The following is a 17,980-nucleotide window of genomic DNA, read 5'->3' as shown; positions in this document are numbered from 1 at the left end:
CGTGCTGCTGCGTTCACCGAACTGACGGAGTTACCTTCTGCTGAAACTCCACTTCAGTTCGCAGTGTAGAGCTCTCTCGCTGCGTGCCCTTGTGCCATTGTGTCAGCGCTGGAGAGGGAGATTATACACTATCTTGACATTTCTTTTTTTAAGAGGATAAATAAGCATTGTCTTGTACAATGCCCCGGCACATCAGCTACTCACAGCAAACGAATAATTCGAATAACGTTAAGCTTAGTGGTTATGAAGCTGCAACGAGAGCGCTTAACCTCGACATGACAGTGGCTAAAATACTGGAAAGAATGGGCTGGACAAATAGAAACTTATTTATAGGAAATGTAATTTTCTTTAGCAAAACTACTCTCAGATAAGCTGAGGAACTGTAGATTGTAGATAACCTTTCCTCATTCCACTCCATCTTTTGCGGTGTGCTCTGTGAATTATAATGGATGGGTCTCTTGTTCTTGGGTCCAGTCTGCATATCTCAGCATACTGTGCCTGTCGGTAAAATGGAAGAGCATCCTTCTTCAGCCAACTGCGCTCACTGCTTCTCTGCTCCTTTCATTCTAGCTCAGTTGTGCTAGTTAATACTTTACTGTAGAAACTCTATCCAATTCCTGAAGTAATCCAGTCCATGTTTGTAGCGGGTTGAAAGGCTGGGGATAATGATAACTTGTGTGAGCAAGTGAGAGAGAGGGAGCGCGGCTGACTTTAGTCTGGTTTCCATGTCAACGATTCAGTCCATATTTGCCATCACACAGTTGGCAGAGCCTTTTTTTTTTTTTTTTTTCTTTTTTCAGGAGGGGGACACTACTCCTGTTTCTAGTACTCTAATCTACACCAGGTTTCCTAACCTGCCTCGGTGCCAGGATAAATGGCACGGCCACCTTCATGAAGGAGACTCCACTCAGGAGGAGCCAGCCTAGTGGCGGTGGCCTGCAGTGCCATGTGAGCTCGAGCTGGCCCCAGCCTATCTGAGCAGCCAGGGGCTGAGCCTGTTGTGGAGGAAAGCGTGCTCAGCACTCAGGGAGATGGGGAAGGGACGAGTGCTGCATGCTACTTAGCAGAGGCTGCAAAGGCTGAGAAGAGTGTTACCGTGTTGCAAAGAAAAGCCTTGTCCAGTTCTGTAGCTTGGAGAGATGGAGTAACAGCATGGGATGACACAGCTGGCAGGAGAATTTTCACCTATTAGATGGAAATGTTAAGAACTGTACCATCATCTGCCTTCCAAACCCCACGGTTGGAGTTTCATTGAATGCCTTAGTATTTAGTAACATGCCAAGGCCTCATTGATGAGGCATATTCCAAAATCTGCTTTAGCTTTCACAAACATTTGGTAAAGTGAGTGTCTCCTTATTGTGTGGGTGGCTGGGGATCCAGTCTGCTTTTCACATTACAGTCAACACCAGGTTCATAGTCTGCCATAGTGCTCTTTGAAGAAGGTTACGAAAGGTTGACACATGCAGAGGAGCTGCGAGCGTGGAGTCTTTGGGTGCACCTGAGCTGAAACTTCAGCTCCGCGTCCGTATCTGGTAAACTTTTGGTGGTGCTTGGTTGGACAGCGGGGCGTCCTGGAGTAGACAGCAGCTTCAGAGTTGAGAAGATTGTCCTCAAGACTGTGAGGCAGAATTGCCTCCAGTTTGGTTTTCCAGGTTTATAGCAAAAGAATCATCTGGAAAAGGGTGCGTTAGTGCTGTGGGCCGCTACAACCCACCGCAGACACTGGTAAAGCTGCTCTCACAGGACATAACCTGATGTCTTAAAAGCTTTTCCCTCCACCTGCTCCTACAACTTGGGGCTTGGTTAAATAAGATGCTCCTCCAAGGAGAGCATACAGACTAACTTTTTGCTCTAGCATTTTTCCACAGTTCTGCTGTGATGGAACCTCATCCATGTGGCACAGTCAACTGTGGCAAAGCTGTTTTTGTTTGAGATCCTGTAGGGCTATTTACCACTCTAGAATACATGTAAAATATTGCTATTTATTGCCCTGTCCAGGCTCCCTTCCTACTTTCAGCTTTGGAATAAACCTTTTGTTCTGCTACCCGCATTCTAGATAATACTTTCATATGACAGGCTTCATAATGAGTGCGAACGTTGAGTTGATAGTAGCAGACACTGAGATCTTCAGTTCATCCAGCAGCAGGCATGGAGCACTGGCAGTGATTCTATTCTTCCATGCATTGTCTTGCATCTTGCTCTGGACTCAGGTTTCCCCACTGCCATCAGTGTTGTCAAAATGAGATTTCTCCTGATTGTGTCCTGCTGGTTGTTAAGGCCTGGGCTGAGCTCAGTGCTTTCATCCCTGTACAGCTGGTAATCGAGGTTATTCTGCCCCATTTTTTGTTTTGAGGTGGTGTTCTAAAACAGAAGTTCCCCTTCAGAAGCTTCTTCTGATTCCCCACCTATTGTATTCCAACCTTTTCCCTCTGTAAAGTTGTATTTACTTTAAACTTCACTTTTCCAAACATTCCGGTATTTCAGAGGAGACCCCTTCCCTCTCAGTCAGCCAGATTTGGGATGCATGGCTGAGGTCTAAAGTGTATAGGCATTCTCTCCATCACTTCTGGTTTTTGTTTTTTTTTTACTGTGTAATTAACTCATTCTTTTGTATCTTTGTCACAGACCTGTACAAATTACAGCTAAAAACATATCTAGAGGAGCTGCTGGGACAGGACAGCTCGTGTCCAGCACTGAGATCCAGGTACATTCCTCTCCTCCTCCTTCTGCTCTGGGAAAGGCTGGGGGGACAGAGGAGATGGGAATCTGGGTCTGAAATGGTTAAAGAAAAGCATGGCCTAATTCTTAGTTCACCTTTTGACAGTTGGGGAGCTCCAGCACCTCATGATCCTTGAGACCGCGGGAGCATCCCGGCCCATTGCTCAACGTGTTGTGTCTAGACACGTTCAGGTGGTTGCGGTTCTCCCCATTCAACCACCCTGAGGGAGTTCCTGGTCCGCTGCCCACTGCCATTGCTTTGGCAGCAGTGGGAACAGGACTTTCTTGGATATCCGTGTTGTGCAGCTCTTGTCTTGGCGCGCTGCCAACTGCTTTTCCAGAGGGACACAACCAGCAGAGAGGAAATGACAATCTTTAGTAGTTGGTAAAGGCTAATTCTAAATGGAATTTCTAGGGACAAGGAAGAGGCGCTTCGTTGACCCACGGCCCACCTCCTCGCTGAGCCTCCAGAGCCGCCGGCGAGCGACGCAGCGGCGCGCCCTCCTCGCTCTCCCTCAAAGGTGGGCTGCGGCCCCGTGCCCCCGCCGCCCCCGGAGGTGCCCGGAAGGTAAGGGAGGCCGCTCCGAGCGCGGCCGCATCTCCCGACCCCCGCCCCGAGCCGGGCGGCCCAGCCCGGGTCGTGCCGCCGCCCGTCGCCCCGGCCCCGCCCGCTCCCCGGCCCCGGTTCCGCCGCGCCGCCCCACGCCGGTCGGCCGGGCTCGGCTCCGCGGATCCGCTGCGGGTTTTGCGTGCGGCAGCCTCCGCTGCGCCGAGCCGCGAGCGGCCGGGGCCGGCCCGCTCCTCCTTTGTGAAGGGGGGGAGGCTCCCGTCCGGGCCGCGCCGCGCTCCGCTCCGGGTTTGGCAGGCGGCCGCGGCGCTGGGTAAAATGGCAGTGCTGAGCCTCGTGTCGGAGTGAGCCCCGCTCGGCGGACCAGAGTCGGGAGCTGCCGCGCGGCTCGCCCAGCCCGGCCCCGCCGCCGCTCGGCCCGGCTCCGGGGACGGCGCCCGCCCGCCCGCCGTGTCCCCCCCCTCTTTCCCTCCCGCCTCTCCCGCACCGGGAGCCCCGTCCCGGGTCCCCCCCTCCTCCTCCTTCCCCCCACTCTCTCCTCCTCCTCCCCTTTCTCTGCCGGCTGCAACCGAGGAGGTACAGCGGGGCCAGGCCCCGGGAAGCCCAGCCCAGCGGAGCCCTCCCCGCCTCGCCAACCAGGCCGGGGGGGAATGAGCCCCCGCTGCCCTGAAGAGCCCGCCGCCGCCTGAGCGGGGAGCAGCAGAGCAGCGAGGCCTCACGCCGGCCGGCCAGGCAGGGAGCAGCTCGGGGGGGACCGGTCCGGGGGGGGGGGGGTGGCCGGGCGGGGAGTGGGGGGATCATGGCTGCTCAGGTCGCCCCCGCCGCCGCCAGCAGCCTGGGCGCCCCGGCTCCGGCCGAGCTGAAGAAAGCGGAGGCGCAGCAGCGGGATTGTCCCCCGGAGGAGGCGGGGGGTGAGGCGGCGGCGGAGCGCGGCGGCGGCGGCGGCGGCGAGAAGCAGGCGGAGAGCGAGGGCCCCCCGGGGAAGGAGCTGCAGGACGGGGCCGAGAGCAACGGAGGGGGCGCAGGGGCCGAGTCCGACCTGAAGAGCTCGAACGGGAACCCGGGCCCCAGGCCCGCCGCTGCCGCCGCCACCCTGAACAATAACCTCCCGGAGCCGCCCGGTGGCGGCGGCAGCAGCGACGGGGTGGGGGCGCCGCAGCAGCAGCAGCCGCCGCAGCAGCCTCCCCCTTCCCACCCGGCCGCCTTGCCCCCGCCAGCCTACGGCTTCGGGCAGCCCTACGGCCGGGGCGCCCAGGCTGCTGCCGCCGCCGCCGCCGCTGCGGCCGCCGCCGCTGCCTTCCACCAACATGGCGGACAACAAAGCCCTGGCATGGCAGCGCTGCAGAGCGGGGGCCTGGAGCAGTCTTACCCGGGGCCGGCGGGAGCCCCCGCGGGGCCGCCCCCTCCCCAGAACTCGCACGGCGGCGCCGAGCACGGCTTCCCCAACCACCAGTACAACTCCTACTACGCGGCCGGCGCCGGGCGCAGCGCCGGCTCCTACCCACCTCCCCCCCAGGCCTACGCCCTGAGCTCCCCCCGGGGCAGCGCGCAGAGCTCCGCTCAGGCGGCCGCCGGCGCCAAGTCCCCCGCCGCCGCCGCCTTCCAGCAGCAGCGCTTCGGGGTCATGGGGCCCTCGGCCGCCGGCGGAGCAGGAGGAGGAGGAGGAGGGGGCGCCACCCCGCAGCCCACGGCCACCCCCACCCTCAACCAGCTCCTCACCTCCCCCAGCTCCGCCCGCGGCTATCAGGGGTACCCCGGGGGCGACTATAGCGGCGGGCCGCAGGACGGGGGAGCCGCCGGCAAGGGCCCGGCCGCCGCGGATATGGTCTCGCAGTACGGCGGGGGCAACGGCCAGGGCTGGGCCGCAGCGCCCGGCGGGGCTCCGCCGAGGAGTCACCACGCGCCCATGAGCCCCGGGAGCAGCGGCGGCGGCGGCGGGGGACAGAGCCTCGGCCGGAGCCAGCAGGTAAGTGCGGGACCGCGTGGGGCGGGCGGCGCGCCGGGTGGGGACGGGACGGAGGGGCCGCGGCCGCCGGGCTGGGGCTGGGCTGGGGGCGGCGGGGGAGAGAGGGGGCCTGAGGAGGAGGGGGGCTGGACGGGACGGCGCCTCTCCTGTGGCTTCTCCCCGCCGGGTCGGCGCTGCTGGGGAGCTGCCATTGTCTGTGCCTGCTCGCTCGCTCTAAAATGGCTGCCTCGCCGCCTTCCCTTCCTCCCCAGCCTTTGTGCGAGGCTCCCGGAGAGCGGCCTCCGTCCCGCGGGGGTGCTCCGGCGAGTGGGAGGGGGGAGAAACGGCGGTCGTCCCCGGCGGGGAGCGGCCGGGCTCGGCGCGAAGGGGCCGGCGGAGGCCGTGCGGCGGGGGTCGGGCGGCGGGCGGCCCGCCCGGGCCGACGCGAGGCCCCCCGGCATCTCCGCCGCCTTCCGCGCCGCCGCCCCGGTCCCCGCCGCTCCCCGCCCCGGGGGCTTCGCTCCTTGCCCGGGGTCGCCCGGGGCCCGCCCGGGTGGCCGCGTCTCGGCCCGGCCCGGAGGGGCCATCTTCCCCCGCGGGAGGCCCGGAGGCCCGAGCCCGTGGCTGGGAGTGCCGGTAAACAGCTCGGCGACGGGAGTAGTGAGTGCAGATTGCTTTGGTTTGGGATTTGAATTATGGAGGTAAAATCCTTCTGTCAAAGCCAGGAGACAGTTGGTCTTAGGTTGACATCCTATCTGTGATCTGATTGGCTCCCCATCTCCTGCTCTTGGCCATTTATAATTGCCTCTGATGTAATGGTACAACAATCCTGATGAGCTCATAAACTTTTACACTCGGCTTTTCTGCCAGCTCGGACCCGAAGCAGCCCCGCCGCTCGCCACCTCCTCGGCCCCCCACCGAAATTGGCCGTGACCTTGAGGAGGGTCGGCCCCGCGGGAGCGGAGCCCCGGCCTGCCTGCCCCGCTGCTTTGTGCCCGAGACAAAAGAAGAGGCGATGGCATTTTGTTTGTACCTTGGGTTTATTTTGCTTGTGATGCTTTATGCAGCCTGGAATAGAGTCTGTGTTGTCAGAACAGTGGCAGGGTTTCTCTGCACAATGGGCTTGCTGTTTATTTTGGTTATGTGACTTTCCTTTTGGTATAAATGATTTCTTTGATGAATCTGAGGGTGCGTTTGTTACTGACTAATTTTGGCCCTTTTCAAAACTGGGGCTGTTTGGAGTCTTTGAGCTGGAGATGGGGGGGTTTCTGGGGTATACTGCAGCCTTACAAATAAACAGAAAACCCCACCAAACAATTGCAGCCAATCTTGCGGTGGAAGCACTGAAAATGAATTACCTACTTGAATTCATTGGGGAGCGTTAGTATTGATCAGGCCTTGGCTCCTGGCTGTGCATCTCGGGCGCGTTTTGACTTTTGAGCGAGCACTGACAACATCTGTCCCTCTGTGCGTTTAAAGGACGTACTTTAGGTCCTCACTGTGTCACAGCACTTTGCTTTTTGAAGGAGTATGAACAGGAAAACCAAGCCTGCACATCAGAATGATCATCATATGGGTAGAGTTACCCGTTTGCTGAAAATATGGAGGAGCAGAAAGCATGTCGAGGAGAAAGCACTGTGGTGTATGCATCAGACATCTTAGATAAGGGGGAAGGAGAGATGCTGGTATCTAATATCTGGAAACTTCTGGATTCTGAATTCTGAAACTATTTAATATCTGGAACCAGTTTCCTCTCTGTGTTCAGACACGCATCCTCACGGCCTGTCGTGGCCTCCTGTCAGACGTCCCTCCTTCTGTGTGCTCTGCTCTATCTTCAGGCCCTGGGTTTGAGCCATTTGATCCCACGCAGTGTGACATGCAGCCTCCAGACTTTCCCTTCTTGCTCAGTGCTTGTGTCCACATGAAAGCTGCTTAATTTGTGTCCCTTGGTTACCTGAAGGTGGTCTCCTTCATCATTTTGAGTTACTTGATTGTCTCTTCTGTCAAACAGTGCTTTCTAAGAGTGCCAGTCTTACCTCTGCTGTGTTCTTCAAAGTGTCTGATGGTAACTGGTAGTGAGCATCCCATTGTTCAGAGTGAAGGCTGCAGGTCCTCAGGGGTGCAACCATGTGTACCTGCAGCACAGGAGTACATAGGATGGGTGACACAGGTGCTACGATGTTTACTTGAATTTACTCTTTGTAGCCTGAATACGTGGATATTGATAGAATGTGTGCTAAAAGACAGTGTCAGATTGAACTTTTCAGGCGGCTATTTTATTATGCTACATATCTGACAAAAACGTGTTCCTGTCTGCGTCATGATAGAACAGGAGATATCTCTGGGTTGTGTTTTTGTCCTGGAAAATGGATTTAGCTTGGTTCTGTATCTCTTGATATGCTACGTATTAGTAATATCTGAATAACTAGTTTCATTAGCTGGAATCATTAATGCCGCTTTGAGAATTAGTTTAACTTCTAAGTAGTGCAAATAGTGTACATAAAAAGTAACTTAACTTTCCTACCCTAAAAAAACAAACAAAACTCCCCAGTTTTATTTGCGATACGGACTGTTGGACTCAAGCTGACCAATCCTTTTTGTTGTTAAAACCACAAAACCCAACCCAACAGGCTTACCTTGCGTGATGGAAAAAGCTTACACGTGTCCTCTGCTGCTCACAATAAATAATAATAATAATATTCTGGTCCTAAATACAACACTCTGCCGAATTCCCTGGATTGGAAGAACTTAAAGCTTGTGTCTTTCCTTTGTTTTGTACAGTGGTGAACAGAGTGTGTGCTTACTGTGTAACTTTCTGAGGAAAGGTTGGACAGTGAGAGCAGGATGTGGCTCACCTGGCTGTGTGTTAGGAGGAGGAGCATCTCCTGGTGCAGAAGGTGATGGGAAGAACAGGGGGTTCCTCCAGGCAGGAACTGCTGGGGCAGTGAGCTTGGGGTTTTGGAGGTGGGCAGCACACCATGCACAAAAGTGCCCTTAATTCTCCTTACTTGTTAAGATTTATGAATTACGCTGTATGGAGAGTTTTATTGCATTGCTCATCAAGAAAGTGCGCTTTCTGGAGTGCAAGTTGTCTTGGGGGAACAGTTCAGGTAATAAATGGAGACTATAATTGCTTGCATAGGTGGTATGGAACCCTCTTGGACCTCTGCTGGCTGGCTGGGTGCATGAGCAAGGTGCTGAGCAGGGCCAGGTGTGCTTGGTTTGTGCAGGGACTGGGGCAGAGGTGCAGGGACTGCGTGTTTTTTGGATGGCCCTTATAGCTGGGAAATGCAAGTAGGGTCAGGAGACCAGAATGCCTTGTTGCAGAGTGTGGGATGAGAAATCTGTAGTTTTCTGTGGGAATGGCTTTTAAGAAACCAGGCTTGGAATCTTAGTCTCTTCAGTTTTTCCATTTTACAAACAGCCATATCATGTATTTGTTTCCACTTCCCCTCAGAGCGTGTGTAGCTGTTGTTAATAATCAGCTGGCTTTCCCAGTGTCTGGAGGCTTAAAGGAAACTGCTGAAGAGAAAGCACTTCCCTCCCTGAGGAGGTGGGCACCTCTCATACGTGCTTTCACTACAGCAAGTGACTCCTGTAAAGGGAGATGATTTTGGGTTGCATTAAACATCAGTGTGTTGGGTAATGTCCTCGTAGGTGCACCAACGTCTCCAGGCCTCTATTAGAAGTTCAGTGAAGTCTGCTTAAAAATTGTATGTTAATAAGAAATGCTCACTGGGCCCATTGCCATACGATAGTTATGTTTTGTTGACTTAGATCTCAACTTCAGTAGCAAGTGAGGCATGAAAAATGTTGTTGAAAATATGCTTTTTAAACTAAATTGGCACCAAATGGCTCTGTGCTGCCAATGAGCTGTGATATCTTGGAATCTGAAATTGAGACCTGGCTCCCGTTGTCTTCTGTCACAGGGTTTTCCCTTGCTTAGCATTGTAATGGTAGGAGGCCTGGAGCTGCTTGCAAGGTGCAGCATGCGTTGGATCTTTCCCATGAAAATGAGGAACATCTTTTTTTTCTAACGTACGATTTGCTTCTGAATGAATTTTAGACTTTCTCTGCATTAGTATAGGTAGAAAACCATTAGCTTAATGTTGTGAGGATTAATTCTGATGCGGACTCTGAAGGTTTTACTGGCATGCTTGTCGGAGTAGTATGGGGTAGGTGTTGCCTGATTCCTGTAAAATACCTTGATTTCTCAGATGCTTTCATCCTGCTGCTTGGCTGTAAGGTGCCTGATGTTTCCAGGCAGGCCATGTCTGAAGTAGGATTCAGGACAGAAAGCCTTGTTTTTCAATTTTTTTTTTTTCTCAGTGAAATGGGGTTAGTAAGGCTTGGCACCTGTATTCTGCTAAATGTGAATTAAATGCTCTGTCAGTCCTTATTTATTAGGTGGACTGGGGGTGAGTTTCTACACACATCTCTTGTAATCATGTTGCTTGCAAGATAGAAGCGTGTTTTCTGGAAGGTTGTACGCTTGGCTTTTGGGTCCTAGTTTTTTTGGCTAGAGTACTTGCTGGTTTCCTAAAGCTATTAGTCCAGTTCAATTTCTTTTATGTGCTGAAAGTTTAGTTTCCTGAGACGAGTGCTCAGCAAATATGCTTCATCCCTTGCTGTTCTTAGGTGATAGCAGAAACTGGGCTTTGGGGGAGCATGGGAATCAAACACGGATGGACACCTTGCTGTGTTCCTCATACTTTGTTTTTAGCTCTATTTGAGAACACTGGTTAACGAATACTGTCATGCAGAAGTATCGACATGAAGACTCAGTTAGGAAAAAAAAAAAAAGCAAAACAAAAAACTGAAATAGAGTGGTGAGGTGCTGGAACAGCTGCCCAGAGAGGCTGTGATGCCCCGTCCATCCCTGGAGGTGTTCAAGGCCAGGTTGGATGGGGCCCTGGGCAGCCTGGGCTGCTATGAAATGTGGAGGTTGGTGGCCCTGCATGTGGCGGGGGGTTGGAGCTTCGTGATCCTTGAGGTCCCTTCCAACCCTGTGATTCTGTGATAAAAACACAACAGCTTTCCTTCAGAGAGAAAACAAAGTTTGAAAGTAGGCTGAATTGGACAAATGTTCATTTTCTATTTCTGTTAACTCGCATGCGACTTTTCCACCATTTTTCCTTCTACACTTTTTAAGGGAACACCACCAACCTGGAAATCCAGTTTTTACCCTATGAATCTGAATCTGTGATCTCTGTAATTAAAATATTAGAGGAGAAAGATGCCCTTTCCAGTTTTTACTCTGTGTTTTTGAAATTCTTTGTCTAGGCAGTTTGATTTCTTTTTTGAATTGCATCTCCTGTGTGATGGATTGCTCTGGGGAAAAGCTCATCAGCATTCCATTGCCCAATTGCTGCCAAGAATGTTTGAAACTCTCGAGCAGCAGCAAAGCAGAAACTGAAGGCAGGCAGGCAGGCAGAAGTGCGGGGGCAAAAAGGGAAAAGATAACCTTGTCACTATTGAAGTTGTGGCGATGACCATTTGCTTTCCCTTCTGGAAGGGCCCATTAGGCATGGTGAAGGATGCAGAGTAAGATCTTCCCTTTCCTTCTGGTGGACAAAATAAAGGGGATTTCCTGGGGAAAGGTAATTGAGGAGAAATCCTGGAAAATGTTCATCTGTCTTGTGCTGATTCAGCCTTGTTTTTATTAGGAGGTTATGCACATGCAGTGGTAAAACTAGACTGGATGTCTTTTAGCCAAAGCCATAAATCTCCAGCTAGGAGTGGATGACAGGTGGGGCTGGAGGAAAAACGCAGCTTTCTTTGACGCACTGGACCAGACCTGATGTGTTCTGTCTGGGTCCCTGCAGTCCACATGGCAACATTAGGGAAGCTGTGATAACTTTCTCTTTTTTGTTTTAGCAACTGAAAAAGAAGAGAAGTTGGTCACCTGATGAGAAACCGTGTGTATTTTCTGCAGGCTCAGGAAGACCAGAGTGTACTTACAAACCGATTCCAGTAACATTCCAATCATAAGTTAAATGTCATCTCTGCTATGTTGAGTGCGTGTGTATTCTTTAAGGCCAAAATCCCGTAGAAGCTGCAGGCTGCAGGCAATCGTTCTGCTCTGCTACGTAGAGGAGTGCAAGTTGAAGTTCTCCCAGTGTCTGTTCTTCAGTGGGAGCAGCCAAGATGTGAACGTGGGAAGCTGCAAGGTCAAGCGTGGAAGCTGGGACAGGGCAAAGAATGGAATACAGATCTTGTGCTGTGAGCCTTCAGTCCTCCCCCAGAGCTTGGTTAGCTGCATTGGGTAGGACCCTTTTAGTGGAGTTCTGTGTCAGAGGCTTGGAGAGTGAAAGCAGCAGGGCAGGAACAGGAGGAGCTGCTTCTCTCAGGACTGAGCTCATGTACATATTTTACCAATGTCTTAATCAGATGATGATGTGTATTAGCATATGGATGAGGGAGGGGTTCCCTTTCTCTTCTGTGCACCTGCACTCTCAGTATGTAACAGCAGTTCAATCCTGCAGCTTCAGCATTTTCTTCTTCTTTTTTTATTTTTTTGGAAAACATCAAGGAAGAGCATTCCCCAGTTTGCCATTGTGTTCTTTCTGGAGTATTTCTGACACTAATTCACAGCTCAGTAAGTATTTCCACAATGTAGGCATGAGCTTTCTATGGTGAAATCTATAGGATGCTACGTAATGATAGGTAAATTCAATAAAAGCTACTTTTGAATTTCACAGCAAGTGTTTGTTTGTACATTCAGAGTGAAATGGTAATAGCAAGAATTTAATTTCTAATCTTGTTTCTATCATTGGGGAGGAAAAGGGGACAGAAGTGGGTAGGAACAAGTCAAGTAGAGGATTGGGTCATTCCATAAACAATTTTGGTGAAGAAATTTCTTTATGGGGGAGTGTGATGGTGGAGAGAGTGTGTGTTAATTCCTGTGAAATTCCCATGAAGAATCAGTTTGTGTAAATAACCCTGCAAAGCTGCTGCTCCATCACAGTTATTGGCATTTCATGTGATAACCAGCACATCATTATTTCTTTCATTTACCTGTAGCAATTGAAACATTTTCAAGGACACATTAAATTGCTACTAACTTTTCCCCCCCTTTTTATCTTTTAAATTTGAGTAACTTCCTGTTACTCCAGGATAACAAATATTAGGCCTGAACTATCCCAAGAAACTTCATGTTAGATGTGGGAATAGTCTGTGAAGAAGCTGTGATTTTCTCTGGAGCAGGCAGTGCTCTCTCTCCTGTGTTCTGTGTGAGCACGAGTGGTTTTGGCTCTGTGGCAAAGCAGAGGAGACTGAGGAATACTTTCACATTTTTTTCTGGCATGTGACAGGAGAGAGTGTTTCAGGGCAGCAGCCAGTTGCTGATGTCAGACCGTGGCCTAAAGAAGCTGTGACTTTCCAACCTGAGAGATTCTGTGACTCTTCCTGATGGAAATTCTTGAAGTTCGGATGACTGGAATTTCCCCTGGGGAGAATTACTGGGTTAAACAAGTACTTCCCTCCTTACCACCCCCCCCCTCCACCCCGCACTTGTATGATTTCATTCAGGTTTGACTTAGAGAAACCCTGAAAATTACCATTTCCCTTCTGATGTCAGCACTGTTCTGGCATCCTGCCTGTGAATAACTGAGCAGGAATGCTTTAAAACCTGAGCTCAGGCCACAGCTGCAGCTGCACCTCCAGACATCGCGGTGGGAGAGCTGTTGTGCCCCAGCAGGGGTTGAGCTCTGTGATGCACTCGGACTGATGTGTAACACCGCTGCTTCCACTGCTGACAATGGGGTTTGTGTTTAACTCTGTGTCTGGAGTTGCAGCGGTTTGAAGGCAGACTGAGGAGCAGGCGGCGTGGAAGAGGCAGGGTACATGGAGATGGCCATCCTGCTTTGGTTTGGGGTGCTGTTTTTGGTCTTTTCTGGTGAGATCGTGCAGAGCAGGCTGTGGTGCCTGCAAAATATTGTTGTCTTTCACTGCCTTTGTTTTGGTAGGTGGCTGTGCCTTCCTTGCTGAAGTCTATCTGAATTCAGATAAAGGCCATGTAGCCTGCTGTCCTGCTCCAGGGCAGGATTGCTACATCTAATAACAGCACAGACTGCAATGAATGGATGTGGCTTCTGTTTCAGTGCTTTACTGTCCTTAGCACTGGACATTAGAAAAAGTGTTTCTCTAACTGAAGCAATCTTAATTGTCTCTTCTTGTGCTTGTCTTTCGAGTTATTGGGATCAGAGCAAAAGTGTATGAGAACCAGCTTACAAATGTCTGGCTTTCCCCCCTCCCCTGGTTTCTTGAGGACAAGGTTGCTAGTTAGGTTGCAAAATGTCTCCCTTTATTTCTAGGTTACTGTGCTCGCTGGGGACTCCACTGAAGGGGTTGGGCTGTCCTGTGTTACCACTTGCACATCTTCTAGGGTCCCAGAACCGAACTGTTCACTCTGCTTCCCTGAATGGGATCCTTCCTGTTGTCTTGTTTTGCGTTTCATTCTTCTTAACAGTTTGGTGATGGATTTAAAGTCCAAATGACTGTAGGACTATGCACCTTGTGCAAGTTTAGGAGGAGAATCTGGTATTCATTAACTGTAGGTAAATAATTAAATCAGTGGCAGACAAGAGGTGGTCTTTCCTCAAACGTACTTCTTGGGACGTGGTTTGAGAAAAATCTTTCACCTCTTTGCACAACATATGTTGAAATGGTGGAAGTGCTGGAATTAGGCACATCCTCAGCATTCTTTTCGGCATGAGGCGTCTCTGACTTTGTAGCTGGCATTGCTGGCCCTGGTAAAGCGTCACACTGAAGGGCAGTGCATGGAACGTGATCGCACAGTCCTCCAGACTCCAGCTGTGCACAGCGTGAGAAGGGCAGTTACCCTGTGGGGCAGCTGGGTGGGTGGGTGTGTTTTTCTTAATTATTTTTTTTTAAAACACAGTGGTGACCAAGCGAGTTTGTAAGGGGCTTTGGTAGCTGCAGTGCTTTGGAACTTCTGGGAAGTGCTCCAGGTACCTGCTGGATCCGACTTTTTCTCTGGGCTTGGCATTGCACCTGGAACACTTCTCTTCTTTGGTCTCATGAAAAATCATCTCACTGGAAATGTCAGTTCTGATTGGCCATAGACAGAAATTGGCTCCCCTGGAACAGAACATGTTTGTGGGGGCGTGGTTTTCAGGTAATGTGTGCTGATCCTGGAGGTGGTGAGGGGTTTAGAACAGAAAAGAGGAAAGCACTCACTGAGCTGCAGCTCTGGAGGTGGGGCAGAATGCCTGGCTGCTGTTTGGCTCATGGTAGCTACTGGTGGATGTAAAGAAGTGACTGACAGATGATCCTGAAGTATTCCACCAGCCTGTGCTTTAAAAAGATTTCCAAAAGGCCTTCGTTGGCCTTCCTGTTTGGTTCACGAGATGTGGCAGCATTGCAAAAGCTTGTTTCTACGTTAATTGTGATTGATTACTTTGCAATCTAGGACAAGATTTCCTTTGAAAAGCTCTATGCTGATTCGGTGTCAAGAATTAAAATCAGATGAAGTAATCAGTGTTCTGTGAAATATCCCAGAGTGTTTCTTGTTGGCTTTCAACTGTTCTTGGCCCTTAGCCCTCACCTCCTTTTCCTTCTCTAGTGCAAGGTGCTAAATCTATTGTCCGCACGCTCAGGAGAATAACTCATTAGGCATTTGTATTAGGAGACCAGGGGATAATTTGCTGCTGAACTTCAGAGCGTAGATTTACTGGCTCTAATGATGAGTGTGGAGTATATTGAAAATGCATTGTGTCAAAGCAGCATCGGTGCTTGTACTGAATGGTGAACACGTACTAATGTTAGCTTTAAACCTGCTCACTATGTGCAAGGCAATAAACTGTTTGGAGTTGTCAGTGCTGTCAAGGTACAGTCATGCCTCACCTTCCTGCTCTCATATGAGTTGTCTTGCAGTTTCTTGTTATACCTGTTCCTGAAACCAGTGAAGACTTCACAGCATTGGCTGATCCTCCTCCCCATTGGCATTGGCACAGTGAGGCATTTCTGTATCTCCTCACCAGCTGTCCCAGCACACTTTAACTTGCTGAGCAACTCCCCACATTGTTCGTTCTGCTTTAAAAGAAGCTGGGTTTTTCTAGGCATAGATGGAATACGAGCCCAAGGACAAAAGCAAGCATAGGGTGGTAGACCCAGGCCTCAAAATCGCTATAATCAGCTACATAGGGCTGGTGGATTTTTATTTCTATTTTTTAAAAAACTGATGACCTCGAGCTACTGTATGGCTGGGGTTCGTGCCAGGCTCAATAAATCCCACAAAAATAGCATCCAAATTTGTCAACTGCTGTAAAAAGAAGGGAAATAAGTCGTTTCTTCTTATTAGTATAACATGACTTTGTTACCTTGGATCCCTCCGATGAAATAGGAGAGGGTCAGGATGGACAGATGGACATTTAAGGGGAACTGAGCTGCTTTCTAACAAGGCAGCAGGTGGCTGATGTTGCAGTGCAAAGGGCACTGTGAACATTGGATGCTGGCCTGGAACTGAGGTGTGTTAGAGATGTTCCTGTTCTTAACAGAGTGTTGCAGTAGCACTCCTGGGTGGGCTGAAGGTGCTGTGTGTGATCCGCTTGACGGGCCCCTGTCACCCTGGTGCAGAGCAGCAGGAGCTGTGTGAGCTGGGCTCTGTGGGCCCAGAGGTAAGAAGGGCTGGAGGGCGGGCTGGTACAGCACTGGTCTTTCATTCACATTAACTTAAGCTGAGATTGTCGCCTCCATAGTTCAGTTCCAAACCTCAGGTTACTCGGATGACTTTGGCAGTCCTTTATGTTGCGTTACACATTCTTTTAAGCAAATTCAATTCTTCTGCAGAAGCAAAGGAGAGACTGTGTTATTCTGAATTGTGGGTTGTAGAAACTACAGGCGCTGACACGTAGCTCTTATTAGTGCAAGCAGCTGCTCTGGACAAGATGGATCTCTGTGTGCTGAGATGAGGTAGCCTTTGACAGCTGTAATTCTCTTACTATGAGCTGAGCTGCTTCTCCTCCATTGCAGTGCTTTGTGCAGTGGGAGATGTTGGGCTGCTGGACACCTGCAATGTTTTAGAGCCCTGATGTGACGTGGAGGTGCCTCGGGTGCACCCTTACAAAACCAGCATGTTAAGTGGCCATGGGAATTTGCTTGTCCAGTGAATCTGGTCAGCCATCCTTTGTTCCAGTGTAAAATGAAACAAATTTGCAAAAAAGAAGTTGAAATATTCAAATGTACTTTGAGCTTTCAGACAGACACAAGTGGGTTGAAACCTGCAGTGCCACATTTATTCCCATTGTATGTATGGAGAATTAAGGCATAAGTTAAGATGAGGAAAGCCACATGAGGTAGTATAGTCAATGTGGGTCTCCAGTTCTGCAGCTTAACCGTGTGTTCCTCTTTCCCTCCCTAAATGTTGGAGGAAGGTCCATCTTCAGACAGACTTATTCACAACTTTGGGCAGTATGCAGCTTTGCTCTTTTGTTGCTTTTGAATGGGAGAGGCTGGAAATGCTCTAGAAAGTCCCTTTCTAGCCTGATGCTCAGGTGCTTGATGAGGTGCTTTATGTCTGCATATGTGAAACCAACTTAATACCCCTCCAGCAGATGATGCTTGATGTCTTTTAGTCTTTCAGAGCTTGTAGAAATTTTGTTGTTTTTTTCCACGGTGAGTAAGCATTTTTAGGAAGCTAGGAGGGTGTGCTGGAGGTGCCTCCTAAGATGTTTAAATGTGTCCTGGGACCCCTCAGATTTCTGTTCATGAAGGGCTTTAAATGAATTGATAATGTTAACTTTATTCTAGAAGATAAACTCTGGTGAGCTCTCTTGCATTTAGAGCTCAAGTTCTGGAAAACAAACGTCCACATGTTGAGTACCAAAAGCCATCTGTCTCTGAGATTAGTATCGCTTGTTTGAAGGGAAATGGGCGTTATGGAGAATTAGCTGCATGACTGATGTCTGCCACGGGTCTCAGTTGTCCAACTGCATTTGCTGAGCTTCGGGAACCTTTCAGGTTTTCAGTGGCGCTTAGGGCAAATATTTTGCGTCTTGGTGATGTGGAGCAGCTGCACTCTTCCGGACTGAAATCAGATCGCTTAAGCCGTAGTGACACTTCATGCAGTTTTGCTGTTCCATCCTTGCCCTTTCTTCTCTCGCTTTTTTATGGCTTGCTCTTGGCCTGGGCCCATTTCTGTTGTACAGCAGGAGCTTGCATGCTCCTCCTAGTGCAGAAGAGGGCCTGGAACAAAAATGCTGTGATAAGACACTTAACTGTCTTTTTGTTGACTTTGCTCCAGTTCATTAAAGCAGACGCGGGAGGTTGGCTAAACTTAAAGTCTGACTTAATATTCAGAAAGGATGTTTCTTTCCATCTTAAAAGGAAGAGCACCTCATTGCGGCTATCACATATGTGGTCCTTGGGGTCATCTCCTGCGGAGCTGAGGTGAAGATTTTGGGAGGAGTGAACAGCAGCACTTTGGAACTCTTGGGATAAGTTGGCTGAATAGTGTGCTTCTAAATGAGTAGAGAGCGAGGGGATGGCTAGTTACCTCGTCATGTGGATCAGAGGAAATACTTTCAATTTGTACATGTGCATGCAGATGTAACTGAAGGTGTTAGAGATTACACTGCCCCTCTAAGTAGTGAAGTAGATAATCTGACTCCATCTACTTGTGAAGTGTCTGAAAACTTCACTAGTCTCCAGCAGCTGCAGAAGAATCTGAATTCTTTGTTAATTTAGTCTGTTTAATTCGGTAAATAATGCTTGTCAGAATCTCCTGC

At 50.4% G+C, this 17,980-nt stretch overlaps 1 protein-coding gene across 2 annotated transcripts in view; it reads left to right on the top strand.

Annotated features, from left to right (window-relative positions):
• Positions 1-4,085: 4,085 nt before the first annotated feature.
• ARID1A (AT-rich interaction domain 1A) overlaps positions 4,086-17,980 on the top strand; it is a gene marked incomplete at both ends in the record, with an annotated part of 56,655 nt that continues 42,760 nt past the window's right edge. For both annotated transcript variants that reach the window (XM_079546188.1, XM_079546187.1), the window contains one exon: positions 4,086-5,252. In XM_079546188.1, coding sequence (XP_079402314.1) covers positions 4,086-5,252 — 1,167 coding nt within the window. The remainder of the gene's footprint in view (positions 5,253-17,980) is intronic.

Source organism: Tetrao urogallus (assembly GCF_951394365.1).
Source record: "Tetrao urogallus genome assembly, chromosome: 23".
Taxonomy (NCBI): domain Eukaryota; kingdom Metazoa; phylum Chordata; class Aves; order Galliformes; family Phasianidae; genus Tetrao; species Tetrao urogallus.
The sequence above is the reverse complement of the archived record's forward strand: the minus strand, read 5'-3'. Positions and strand labels throughout refer to the sequence as shown.